General features: G+C 53.1%; 1 protein-coding gene across 2 annotated transcripts in view; it reads left to right on the top strand.

Moving 5' to 3' along the window:
* CDH5 (cadherin 5) overlaps positions 1 to 12,561 on the top strand; it is a 33,628-nt gene extending 21,067 nt beyond the window's left edge. For both annotated transcript variants that reach the window (XM_037162644.2, XM_037162643.2), the window contains exons 6-12: positions 169 to 356; positions 1,758 to 2,008; positions 4,611 to 4,753; positions 5,750 to 5,874; positions 6,208 to 6,316; positions 8,369 to 8,614; positions 10,518 to 12,561. In XM_037162644.2, the coding sequence (XP_037018539.2) occupies positions 169 to 356; positions 1,758 to 2,008; positions 4,611 to 4,753; positions 5,750 to 5,874; positions 6,208 to 6,316; positions 8,369 to 8,614; positions 10,518 to 11,038 (1,583 nt within the window). In that variant the 3' untranslated portion in view covers positions 11,039 to 12,561. The remainder of the gene's footprint in view (positions 1 to 168; positions 357 to 1,757; positions 2,009 to 4,610; positions 4,754 to 5,749; positions 5,875 to 6,207; positions 6,317 to 8,368; positions 8,615 to 10,517) is intronic.
* Positions 12,562 to 13,531: the final 970 nt, after the last annotated feature.

Genomic DNA, 13,531 nt, shown 5'->3' with positions numbered 1-13,531 from the left:
GAATTATTTTGCCTTGGGACCCAAAATTCTAGTGGCGTTATTATTATTAATCGTTATTATTGTCTCATGTCCATTTCCTATAGGAGAATACACTAGGGTAGTAGGAGGGACGATCGCCTTGTCTGTCTCATTAACCCAATGCCCTTTGGGGTGTCCTATTTACATCAGTTACGTACACATTTACGGTGCCTGAAGACATCCGTGTGGGCAGCCCCCTGGGCTACCTGTCTGTTGAGGACCCAGACGAGCCCCAGAACCGGATGACCAAGTACAGCATCGTGCAGGGCGAGTTCAGGGACACCTTCAAGATCGAGACGGACCACACCCACAACAAGGGTATCATCAAGCCCATGAAGGTTTGCAGGCCGGGGGCAATGGGGACAGATGTGGGGCTGGGGGCTCCCAGCAGGCCCAGAACTTGCGCAGGGGCTGCTCCAAGTCAGAGGCCATCAGAGGTGTGGTCCAGGCCGGCGTGGAGCTGGCCGTGTGCTCACGGGAACTGGGATGGGGAGCCGGGAGGGAAGGGTCAGTGCCTTAGGCTGGGTTACCCCAAAGCAGACTGAGGCCAGGACTCGGGTGTAAATAGTTTATTTGGAAGGTGATCCCAGGAAGCTATGGGGGCGGAGACACATGAAAATGAGGAAGGTGATGCTGGGCTCCCTAGTGAGCAGGTTCTCACTGTGGACAATGGGGTGCAGTCCCCACCGGGGACATCTGGGGGATGGCTGCCTTGGAGTTGCAGCATCTGAGGGTGAGCTAGGGTGTGGACGGAGGGCTGCTGCTGGGGGCATTCACTCCCTGGCACTTCCCAGCCTGCCCCGGGCACCACCCACTAGAGCGCCGATAGAGTTACTAGTGTGTGCGGCAGAAAGGCCCCCAGCTCATGAGGAAACAGTGAGTGACGTGGGGCTATCCGTGGTCACTGGCGGTGGCTGCTGACAGCCAGAGCAGTCACAGAGACTGAATCTGGAAGAGGGGGAAGGTCCTGCCAGGGGCCCAAAGTGCCTTCGGAATGTCCATGTGGAAGACCGAAGGCCTAAGTCAGCGATGATCCACCTGTGATGGGAGGTTCCAGAACCCTTCTGCCCCAGCCAGACCTCTAGCAGACCCCTCCTGAGTCTGTCTCTGGCCCCGCCCTGCACTAGGAACTGCAGACTCCCGAGGGAGTCAGTCAGCCTCCACGGTACCAAAGTTCTCAGCGAGCAGGGAAGACATGCAAAGACAGAAAGGGCAGGGGAGGTCCGTGCCACAGCAGCCCACATGGCGGCGACAGTCTCCTGTGTCAGGAGGGCTGGGATGGGCTCTGAGAAAACACCTGAGTGCCTGCGAACCGGCTTTGGGAGGGGCGAGAGTAGTCGGCGGGCAAGGGGAGCTTCTCGGGGAGAAACACACGAGAAGACTCCTTCCTAAGGAGCTGTGGCTGCCAACACTAGTCTTCGACCCCTTGGGAGCATGACCGGGGCTGACCCTGTGTGCCCCCAGTACTCGGAACACGGCCAGGCGTAGAGCTGGGCTGGCAGGTGCGGCCACAGCTGAGATGGAATGACGGAGCGGGGGTGGCTGAAGACAGCCAGGCCCAGCCACCCTCTCGATGACCTTGGAAATATCAGTTCTCCGGGCTTCAGGCCTCTCACCTGTAAGACGGGTACCATCCCAGAACCACGGCGCAGGACTGCTATAAAGACCACACGCCACGTGCCTGGCTCTGAACAGGGCTTACCGAACTTCCCCCATCCCCCCCACCTCTCCCGCCACAGCCCCTGGACTACGAACACATCCAGCATTACACCTTCACCATCGAGGCCACGGACCCCACCATCAACCTCTACTACTCGAGCAACCCCTCTGGCAGAAACAAGGCCCGCGTCACCATCAATGTCACGGATGTGGACGAGCCCCCCGTCTTCCAGCAGCCCTTCTACCACTTCCAGCTGCAGGAGAACCTGAAGAAACCTCTGATCGGCTCAGTGCTGGCCAAGGACCCTGACGCCACTCGGCGGAGCATTGGGTAAGAAGCGGGTGATGAAGGTGGTGATTGTGACAGCCTTGACCTTGAGCTTCTTCTGCCTGCTGGACTGAGACCGGGAGTCAAAGGAGAAGCCTGCTTCTCCCAGCTCACACGTGTGGAGTGGCAGAGACGGGACTAGTAGCCCCAGCTCCTTCACTGACCCACGTGGCCGCCTGAGCACCCACCCAGCTCTGGCCATCGGAGCTGCTCGACCTTGACCTTCACGGGCCTGTTCTGTGGACTCTGGCTCCCGCAAGCCCAGTCTAGGGAGAGCTACAGGGCAGGCAAATAAATAATATATGTGAATCCTCTTCACTAAACATGTTTTATTACAGTTGTCTTCCCAAAACCATGAGCAGAATAAGCGCTCCTTTCACAGAGGAACAACGCAGAGATGGGTAAAGAAAACCCGGCAGACCCACCCCCGGTCACACCGGTTCACCAAACGCCTGTTGGGTGTGGCCCTGCCACGCCTCTCCTCACGACCACACAAACGTCAAGATACACTCGTGGCAGATTTGCTGTGTGCTTGTCTGGTTTGGGCGTTTGTTTAAAGAAATTTTTTTTTATTATACCATGCCCATTTCATCACTACTCGTTCTTCTGTCTCTACTAGACTCCTCTCTTCTATCCTCTGGGACAAGAGATAGATTCTAACTCTTACTTCCTAGAGGCACTTAACGTCGGACAGTGAACACGAATTTCGTCCAATCTCATTTTATTCCAAAGGAGTAGCCAGCTGTGCCAGCAACATTGAAATGACTCACCGTTCTCTGACCTTCCTTGTACACTAAGCTCCTGTATGTAGCTGAATCTATTTCTGAACCCTCTGTTCTATCTGTTCTGTGGCCAAGCCTTTTTGTTTTATTGTAGCAGCTTTACACGGAAACTTAGTGTGTCTAAGGTGAGCCCCTCACTCACTGGTTGTTTTTTTTACTTGACATAAACTTTTTAAAGTTTGTATTTATTTTATTTTTAGAGAGAAGGGAAGGGAGGGAGAAAGAGAGAGAAACATCAATACAAGAGAGAAACACCAATTAGTTGCCTCTCGCACACCCCCAACCGGGATCAGGGCCAGCGACCCAGAGATGCGCCCCAACCGGGAATTGAAGCAGCGACCTTTTGCTCCCCAACAGGATGCCCAACCCACTGAGCCACACCAGTCAGGGCTCCTTCACATAATTTTATGCACTCAGAAACATTCTTTTCTTCATATGAACTTTCAAATTCTTCATCAGGTTTTTTTAAAAAATTGGAATTCTAATGAGAATTGTGTTTCCGTATTAGTTTTGGAGGAGTTAATGGGTCCGTGTTGTCAGGTCTCATTAAGGACGAAACGTGCCCTCCATCTGGGCCGCATCTCGTAGTCTGGGGTCCACTGTTTTCACGGCCAGTCTATTCTAAACAGTCTGTGATGATCACTGGCATTTCTTCACTGAGCCAAGGGTTTACTCGAGAGATTATTTTTTCTTTCCATCTGCAAGTGATAGGGTATTTTTGTATTTTTGCTTTAACTTGTTTTGTGATACAATTGTATTTGTGTTCATTTTTGCCCTAGAATATTTTGTGTGCTTTAATGTTTATATTGTTAACAAAGGTTCATAACTATTTTACCTTCATCACAGTGTGTAACCTTTATTCCCATGACATCACCAGTTTGCACAGCTCACACACCCTGCGTTTGATGACACCTCGTCCAGTGTTGAGTTTATCAGGCCTGTGTTGATATCGTTTGGGTTTGTTGATGAACCTCCCACCCTGTCCTTTTAACTTTTCTAGGTTATTTGGCACTAAGCTGTCTTTCAGAAATACAATGCAGTTGGCTTTGCTTTTTCATCTAAACTGGGATGCTTTGTGTTTAACCTACTCACATTTCTCATCGTAAATGACATGTTTCATCTTGCTTCATTTAGCTTGTTGTACATAGCCTTGAAATTCAAAAGTGTTGACAGGGTATAACCTAAATATTGACCTCTTTTTAAAACTACGCCTAACATCAATGCCTCTTTTAATCTGTCGACACGGCCTTTCCCCAGGTCTGGAAAGTTTTCTTTTATTATATCTTTTGTTTCTTCTCTTCCATCTGTTCTGGAGTTTTTGTCAGTAGAGGCAAATATTCCAAATAGATGTGTTATCATTATATATTTTTTCCTCTCTCTTTTCATCTATTCTTACCCTTTTTTTTTTAATTTCTGGAAGAACTGTTGGAATTTTTACTTCACAAATTTAATTCTTTCACTCACTTCTTAGCTCTCCCAGCTCCTCTGTGTCTTCCTGGGTCTTCCCCAACTTCCTTTGCATCCATCACAAAAAAACCAATGATCCCAGCCATAGTGTAGCGGACCACAGTGTCACCCGCCTCAGCCCTGACAGTGCTGCTGGTGGGGGCCCAGGCACCGCTCTCGGCCCGGGACGGCACCATTGCTAAAATCCAAGGGGGTCCCCTCACTACTCTGAACCCCTCTGGACGGCCAGGTGTGATGGGCAGGGAGAGGAAGACAAGGAGGGTGCAGAGGACAGATCCTGGAGGGCCTTGTCTCTCATGCTCGGAGTCTGGGCTCAGCGAAGAGTAGAAAGTCATGAGTCTCTTTCCCCCGGGCAGATACTTCATCCGCAAGACCAGTGACAAGGGCCAGTTCTTCCAAGTAAACAAGCAGGGAAACATTTTCAACAACAAAGAACTGGACAGAGAAATCTACCCCTGGTATAACCTGACTGTGGAGGCCAAAGAACTGTATCCTAATGGTGAGTAGCCCCATCGGCCAGGGTACCCTTACTCCTTCCCCTCATTCATTCAAAATTGGCATAATCCATCCTGGTGGGTCTCTGGAGGGAGTAGAAGCTCCTGCTGAGGTACCACTGGGCTGGATGCTACAGAGCCTTCATCCCCAAGTGTGGCGAGACCGGGAGCATCCGTATCCTCTGAGACTTTGTCACGAGGGCCAAATGCCAGGCCCCAGACCAAATCAGAGTCTCGTGCACAGTGCAGTTTAAGAGGCACTGCTAACAAACACGATGCCAACGTCCCTTCAGTGAGAGTCACCTGGGGCATCCCTTAGCCTGGAGCTTCTCAGAGCCCTCCCTGGAGGTTCAGGTCCAATGAGCCAGAAACGGGGCAAAGGAGTACGCACTGGACGAGGGCCAAGGGACCCTTATTATCGTGGACTTTGGATTGCCACATTTTGGGGACTCTTTATGTTCCGGTTAGTTTATAATATTGTATAAAATCATATCCTGCGGTTTTACTTCACCTCGTTCCACAACCATTTTCTTATGGTACTAAAATGTCTTTTTCTTAATTACATTTTTAAATGTAATTTACATGGGCATTATAAATGGCCCCATAGTCCATTCTTTTAAAGTGGTATAATTTATTAACCCAATCTCACTTAGCTTGTTTACTTTTTAAATCATTTTGTAATTAATTAACTTAATAAATCATACTTGTTTAAATTAATTTAATTACTTAATCGAGTCATTCGATTAGTTTAATGATTACTTAATTAAATTAATTTGATTAAAGCTATTTTAAATTCACTTAGGTTGCCTTTTTATTCTTGCAAAGAATTCAAGCACCCTTGTGCCTGAAGCTTGACCCCTACCTCTCCCACTCCTTTCATCCAGAACACCACCTCTGGCTTCTCCCAGAAGCCCACAGTCCCCTCTTCCTGTTAAAATCCGGGAGTCCCCACCCACACATCATCTGAGCTACCTGAGGTGACAAGTCCCTTCCCCCTTCAGGGAGCCCCACAGGCAAAGAATCCATCGTACAGGTGCACATCGAAGTTTTGGATGAGAACGACAACGCCCCAGAGCTCGCCCTGCCCGAAGTTCCCAAAGTGTGTGAGAACGCTCCCCAGGGCAAGGTGAGTCTGGCTCAGGTGGGAGGCAAGGTGCTGCCCACCCGGGGTGGGCTTCAGAGCAGCACCTCCCACCCCCAGTCAGCTGCTTAATGTAACCTGCGCAACAGCCTTGAGGAAAGGTGACATTGTCCCCACTTCATAGATAGAGAAACTGAGGCTCAGAGAAAGTACATGGAGGGGAGTGGGATGGTACCAAGAAGATCTCTGTGGAGATGATTAAAGTTAGTGTTGCAAGTGAGAGGCAGCCATGGTCAAGTCTAAACCCCAAGTTCCCATCACTGAACCCCAAGCTACCCCAACACCATCACTGACCTCCCCCCATCTTCTGCACTCCAGCTGGTGGTGCAAATCTCAGCAACAGACAAAGACATAACACCAAGGAACGTGAAGTTCAAATTTTCCCTGGGCACTGAAAACAGCAACTTCACCCTCACGGATAATCACGGTATGTACACATGAAAGTAGTCAGCCCAGTCTTAGGGGGTCAGGGGTGGGTCCTCGGTGGGCCAGGGCCAAGGGCCAAGCCAACACAGTAGGGGACACACCCTCACTGGGGTTCCATGTTATGGCATATTTTGCACAACTTCCGCCACACACCTCGTCAGTCTGTGCAATGGTCAGAGGTGCCCTGGCCGAACCACCAAGTCCCTGTGGCCTGCCGTTCTCCATAAGATGCTAACTGCACAGAATAGATAAGGGTGCAGACAGTCAGCTCCGCCCATGAACTAGCCAAGGGACTCCTCTCACACCAAATCTCTGAGATCAGCACAAATCCAAATTACTCTGTGACATAGAACTTCGAGGTCACTCCCAAAGAGTCGCAGCCAGAAATGTGAAATCTTAATTCAATTACAGTAATTACTTACCACCAAGGGGGACTGGGACAGAATCTGGTCCACCAATCACAGCCCAGACAGTCCTGGGACTTCCGTAGTAGCCAATCAGAGCTTCCGACGCATCTGCGCTTAGGAGACAGACCATGCTGAGTTGATTGAATTCCAGCAGCCAATGGTAGACAGGTTTCCATAGCTTCAGCAGCTTCCTCAGAAAACAGAAAAAAAAATTTCCCTCAAATCTAAATAGAGCGAGCAATCCTTCACCCAGCACAAGGTGGAATCCCTGCCTTTTCCTGACTAACAAAACTGTTCATGAGGATCCTTGTATGGAAACAGCCATTGCAACCAGTGGGGAAGGCAGGAAGTGGAGTATCTGAGAGCAGGGGCAGACCCAAAGGACCAGCCACAGCCTCCTTCCCGTGGGATGGGGAGGGTGGCCATGACGTGCTGACAGTCAATGACATACCATCCATGCTCAGCTGTCTTTATTACTAATAATGTGGTAAAAACACCCACCACCCCCATCCCCAAGGCCCGCCTCAATCCCCACTGCACAGAGGGTCTGCAATAGGGTAGAGAGCTACCGCAGACACCCAGGTGCAAGCAGGAGGCAAGCCTCTTGGTCTTGGACTCGCTGAGACCACAAAGGTCCAGCCATGGCATTAAATGAAGACCACGGGAAAACTCTCATTTCTCCCATAAAGTGTCAATGCCCATAGGGTTTACTCTCAATTGTAGTAGACGAAGCTACTTAATAATGACATATAACTGGCTTCATTTGAAATCCAAAAGATGGCCTCCTTTGCTTTCGGCAGGCTTTCTGAGTGGGCTGACCCTACACAGCTGGTCAAACGCCCCCTCCTGGGCCCACCCCTGACCAGCAGCATCATGACCTCTCAGGGAACCTACAAAAGGCGCATTACCTGACCTCTGCCTGAAACCACTGAATCAGAAGAGTGGAAAGGGGGACAGGGAGGAAAGGGAAGGCATCAGAGGCAGGGAGGGATTGGGAAAATCAGCTGGTTTAAAAAGCTCCCTGGGGAGTTCTGTACATGAAACCACTGATGGGAGCTAGGAGGGAGTGCCAATATTTGGGCCGAAGCACAGTCCCAATTCTGACCGGCCTCAAATATTCTCAATTCTGTATGTAATCATTCCCTTAGCGCCCCCGGGAACACAAGCATTGTTTTTAGTTCCTAACCAATTTGCAAGGATAACAGGAAGAGCCTCAGAAGTTAGTCTGATGCTAAAAGACTTCTTAAAACTTCATTTTCCCCGTGATTACTTGTCAAAGCTTGAAATAATACACTCACTAATGGAGCTGAAGGAGAGTCGCCTATTATTAAAGTTAGGGAGGGAGGGGTCAGGCTTATCAGTTGCCTGCAGAAATGGAAAGCAAGGATTTTACATTCTGGCCGAGTCATTCTTAGTAGCTAAGTCCAAGTTGGTGCCCAAAATATCCACTCTCTGGAGGAACAGACTTGTGCTCAAATGGCTGAAACATAAGGTGGGGGATAGAAAAGACACAGAAGCACCCAAGGTGGCTCATGGCTGGCACAATCAGGGAGGACTCCCTGGAGGAGGAAGGCCACTGTCAGCGTGGACAAGGGGACAGGCACTCCGGGCTGCACAACCTGACTCTGAGGCCCTGGTGCTTCCAGATAACACGGCCAACATCACAGTCAAGTACGGGCAGTTTGACCGGGAGCACACCAAGGTCCACTACCTGCCCGTGATCATCTCGGACAACGGGAGGCCCAGCCTCACAAGCACTAACACGCTGGCCGTGACAGTGTGCAAGTGCAACGAGCGTGGCGAGTTCACCTTCTGTGAGGAGGTAGCTCCCCAGGTGGGCATCAGCATCCAGGCGCTGGTAGCCATCTTCCTCTGCATTCTCACCATCGCAGGTCAGTGCTGGGCGGGCGGGGAGGGGGGGACACTGAGGGGGCAGCTCCAGAGCGGGCAGAGGCCAGGGTCCCAGGCCCAGTCCTGCCTCCCGCCCACAGGGTAGCCCTAGGCCAGCACCCTGTCCCCGGCCGCAGTGGGATGTGGGGCTCCACCTCCCTGGGAGCCTAAGGATGGGGGTGGACGAGGGGCGAGTGAGGGAGGTGGTTTGAACTCTTACTGTGGGCCGGGCACTGGTCCACGAATTCACTTACATGAAACCTATTCTGAAAACAGAGGATCCCGTTCATCTTTTGGAAAGAAATGCAGAATTTAGAAACTTCTCGTTTAGATTCTCTCCGGGAGCTTTTGTCCCTTTGCTAGGATTCCTCCTGCCTTGGTATCTTTTATCTTGTTTGGGCCCCCAAAATTTGAGGAGCATTTTGGACAAGGATTGGGGTGCAAGTGGTTGATTTGGGAGGTGCTCCCAGGAAGCCCAGAAGGAAGAGGAGGCATGAGATGGGGAAGGAGGTGGTGGATAAAGGGTGCGTTTTCACACAAGTTACCACCGAGGGTCACGGGGCCTTCCTCCCCCTGGGGCCTGGGTGGGCAGCATGGCACTCACAGCCGCTGTTCACCCACCGGCTCCCACCAGCTGGGTGGGGGGTTCCTCCTAGAGGTGCGAATTCTCCTGCGCTTCACCTGCCGCAAATGGGGTCCCCCAGAGGACACCCGCAGGCAGCCAGACACCAGCCTGTGCACCGCAGGGATGGGGCCCAGGTGACGGCCCCAGGCCTTTCCTGCCAGGAGCCCCCCTGAGAGGCGCCCTGCCCCCTTCTGTGCTCCAGAAGAGCGTGCTCCTCTTCTGGGGGCTCCTGTGGTGGAGGGTCCAGACCCGGACTCCCCCCTGAGTAACAAGGAGTCACAATAGTAAGGACAGTGGCACCACCACCGCACACGGAATTGCACTAACCTTAGAACCAACCTTACCAGACACAAACGGAGCAGGGATGTCATCATTTCCACTCTACAGATGAGGACGCTGAGGATCAGAGAGGGTGTCCCAACTTTACTTGTGTGTGTAATGGTTTGTTCAGTAACTCAAGGCTAGAAGGACAGAGCCCGGGGGATGGCCTGAGCCTAATTTTAGGAGCGGTCTGCACCTCACGGCCCAGCCTGGCTCAGGGGTGAGAGACTCTGACACACCCCACACCCACCCCCCGCAGAGCTGTGAGCAAGGCCGGTGTCGACACCACTGCCTGGCCGTGAGTTCCTGCAAGTCACTCGGCCTCCCTGAGCTCAGTTTGCTTACCGCTAACGTGGAATACAAATCCCTACCCCCCTGGGTGGCGTAACATGAAAATGTGCCGGTCATATGCCAGCATGTATGCAGCAGGCGCTCAAGAGTGACCGCGGCTCCTGCAATGAGTACGTGTCTGCCAGCACCACCGCTATCCATCCCAAAACCATGGCTCCGAATCTGGGCACTCGAAATCCCAGCGCCATCCCTTTCCCCATCTCTGCCCTGACTGATGACCTGCTGGTCCTCAGAAGGGACAGAGGGCTTGCCACAGTGATATGAGAAGGGAGGGGATGAGGATGCAGGCCATGAGGCTGGGACTGGAGGAGAGAATGACCTCGAGGGAGGCCCCCTCTGTGCCTCTCTCCCTCCCACCCAGCCAGTGGCTGAAAGAGTCCAGCCAGGACCACATGGGGGCAAGATGGAGCAGAGACTCCCACCTGCAGAGGTGGGGAGGTAGACCCTCCAGGGTCTGGACCAAAGCAAGCCAGTGTGGGGCTGGGGTGTCACTGGCAAGTTGGATGGATTCCCAGGGAAGAGAGGGGGGTGCAGGGGAGACCCAGAGGGTCCGGGCCAGCTGGCAGCTGGGCTGCGTCTGACTCCCTCTAACCACTTGCTGCCCGCAGTGATCACCCTCCTCATCTTCCTGCGGCGGCGGCTCCGGAAGCAAGCCCGTGCCCAAGGCAAAAGCACGCTGGAGATCCACGAGCAGCTGGTCACCTACGACGAGGAGGGTGGCGGCGAGATGGACACCACCAGCTACGACGTGTCGGTGCTCAATTCCGCGCGCCACCGTGGAGCCAAGCCCCCGCGACCCGGGCGGGACGTGCCGCCCGCAGTGTACGCGCAGGTGCAGAAGCCACCGCGGCACCCGCCCCTCGCCAAGCCCCGGGATCCCGGGGACATGGCCGCTGTGATCGAGGTGAAGAAGGACGAGGCGGACCACGACAGCGGCGGCCTGCCCTACGACACCCTGCACCTGTTCGACTACGAGGGCTCCGAGTCCATCGCCGAGTCCCTCAGCTCCCTGGGCACCCACTCCTCCGACTCCGACATCGACTATGACTTCCTCAACGACTGGGGGCCCAGGTTCAAGATGCTGGCCGAGCTGTACAGCACGGACCCCCGGGAGGAGCTAGGGTATTAGGGGCTGCGAGCCTCTGGGCTTGGGGACCCAAACCCCTGCAGCCCCAGCCGCTGGACACCAAGCCCTGAGTTACCGCACTGATGCCCCAGCCCAGCAGCCCCTCCTGGTGGGCCCCAGCGACCTCACCACCTTGGGTCCCTGAAATGTCCAGGAACATACTTCTGGGATGGTTACCCCGCAAATGCTGGAAAACCCAAGCTGGTGTTCTGTCTGGGCTCGGGAGTGCACGGAACCCTGCCACCAAGGACCACAGGTCCAACTCAGAGACTTTTTCTCTGGCTCCTCCAAGAGCTTATGTTCAACTCCCAGGGAGAGGTCTTCCCCCGAGGTGCCTAAACCCTCTGATGATCCTGGCGAGGCCCTGGCGCCTGTCTGCCTGGGAGCAAGGGGCAGGACAGCGTGACCTGTGGGTGGCACTCCCTGCGGCCCAGTCCAAAGGGAGCTGGGACCGTGCATCACGCCTGCCCTGCTGCAACTTCCTCACACCTCCCAAGCCCCTCACCCCCAGGCAGCTCCCAACCTTGGGTCCCCAGGCGACCTCACCTGCCTGCCACACCAGTATCTGCACTGCACTGAGTGAAGAAAATTCAACTGAAGTCAGGGAAATGGCTGGCTGAACCTTGTAGCAACTGTGAATTCACCTTGGAGGGACAGTGGAGACCACATATGACAGATCATAGGGTGAGGGCCACCTCCACGCCCACACCCTCACCCTCCGGAGAGGGCCTAGAGTAGCGGTGACCCCGATTTGAGACTCACTGACACCAGTTTGGCCTGGGAAGTGAGAGCAGACCCTCCCATGCACAGCACCCTTTCCCACCCTGCCTCGCCCGGTCATCCAGGCATGCACTCTCTCCTCTTTCTCTCCTCCTCATCTCTTGACTAAGAGGCACTCAACTTATAACCCACAGCAACAAGCAACTCTGGCCAATGCCCAAACCCAGATATTACTGCACAATGGAGCCAGGCGGTTTGCCTTTACATCTTGCTGTCGCCACATCTCAGGGAACCCCAGCAGGGCCCCACGCCTCGGGCGCCCCCTGCGGAAGGCACGGCCTCTGCCCTACCCAAGCCCTGTGGTCCTCTGTGCACCCCCCACTTCCAGCCACATGTGGCGCACTCCACGGCAAACACACCGGTGGGGAAGGAGGCAAACCCTCCACCTCACCCGTGGCCATGACTGAGGTCCCCACTCTGGCAAGGCCCCTCCCTCGTCAGGGGATTGTAGATAACACTGACTTTATTTTTAACCAATGACTAGTTTCTCATAATTTTTGTTACTAATAGTACTTACACATTTCTAGCTCCCACAAACATATAAGTTTGTTTGCATAATAAGGTGGCCATGTAAGTTAACAATTTTAATTCAGGTGTTTTAGTTGAATAAACCAGTTCCTGTAACCTTCTATTTCCTGTCATTGCCATGAGTGCTCCAGGGGTAATGACTGTGTATCGGCCACACTGGTGCATCAGACGTACTGTATTTTTATATAGACCTAAATAAAGATCTTGAGATTCTCCCATTTCGAGACCTGAGAGCGTGCGTGTGAAAGACACACACACACCACCACCATCACCACGACCATCAGCGAAACCCAAGGAGCAAGGGGACATTTGCCAACAGGATTTCAGAAACACTCCCCGCAGACAAGGGACTGCAGCAGATGATGACAAGGGACACCCAGTCCAGCCACCTGTCCTCCCGGAACCCCATACCACCACCCAGCTCTGTCCATGCCCCCAGGCCCACCCTGCACACTAGCAAGGACCTCTGGAGGCTGAAGCCGCGATATCATTTCCACTTGGCACAGGAAGAGACGGGGTGTTGGGGGTGAGATCCATCAGCAAGGAAGGAGGGCACCGATTTCCAGTGTGTTGGTTGACAACGGTAAGCAGCAGGCACGTTCTTGGGATGTGTGGGCCCCGACACTGGGATCCTGGCTGGGAAATCTCACAGTCAAAAGGAGCAGCAGAAGCCTTCATGGCAGACTCAGGTCTTGAATTGGGGCCTTGTTGGGGCCCTGGGGGCGGGGCGGGGATGAAGCCCACTTCAGCACGGCCCCTGCTCCGTGACCCCTGCCAGCACAGTTTCCAGAGCAGCGTGTCCCCCAGGAATGGTATCGTGCAAATTATGCTCTACACAGACACTACCTTTTGAATCTCTCGGGGATCCGTGTATCTCAACTCCAATTTTTACTCTAATTTCCTTTGTGATTTCTTTCTTTCAATAAGTCATTCGGATGTATTGTTTATTTCCATGTTTGAAATTCGAGTGACTGATTTCTAATTGATTCGTAGTTTTTGTTTGTTTTTTTTTTTATCATTCCCATCCTTGTAAATTAACTGAGACTCATTTCATGCCGTGACCTGTGATTTACAGTGAAGGCCGTCCCAGGTGAGAGAGAAGCCTGCACCCTGCTGTGCTGGGTGGAGTGTCCTACGGAGTCTCTGAGAGTTCACAGCACTGTCCACTACGGCACTGTCCAGGCCTTT

Source organism: Artibeus jamaicensis, unplaced genomic scaffold (assembly GCF_021234435.1).
Source record: "Artibeus jamaicensis isolate MK-2021 breed Jamaican fruit bat unplaced genomic scaffold, CSHL_Jam_final contig_464, whole genome shotgun sequence".
Classification (NCBI taxonomy): Eukaryota; Metazoa; Chordata; class Mammalia; order Chiroptera; family Phyllostomidae; genus Artibeus; species Artibeus jamaicensis.
This window is presented reverse-complemented; position numbering and strand designations above follow the sequence as displayed.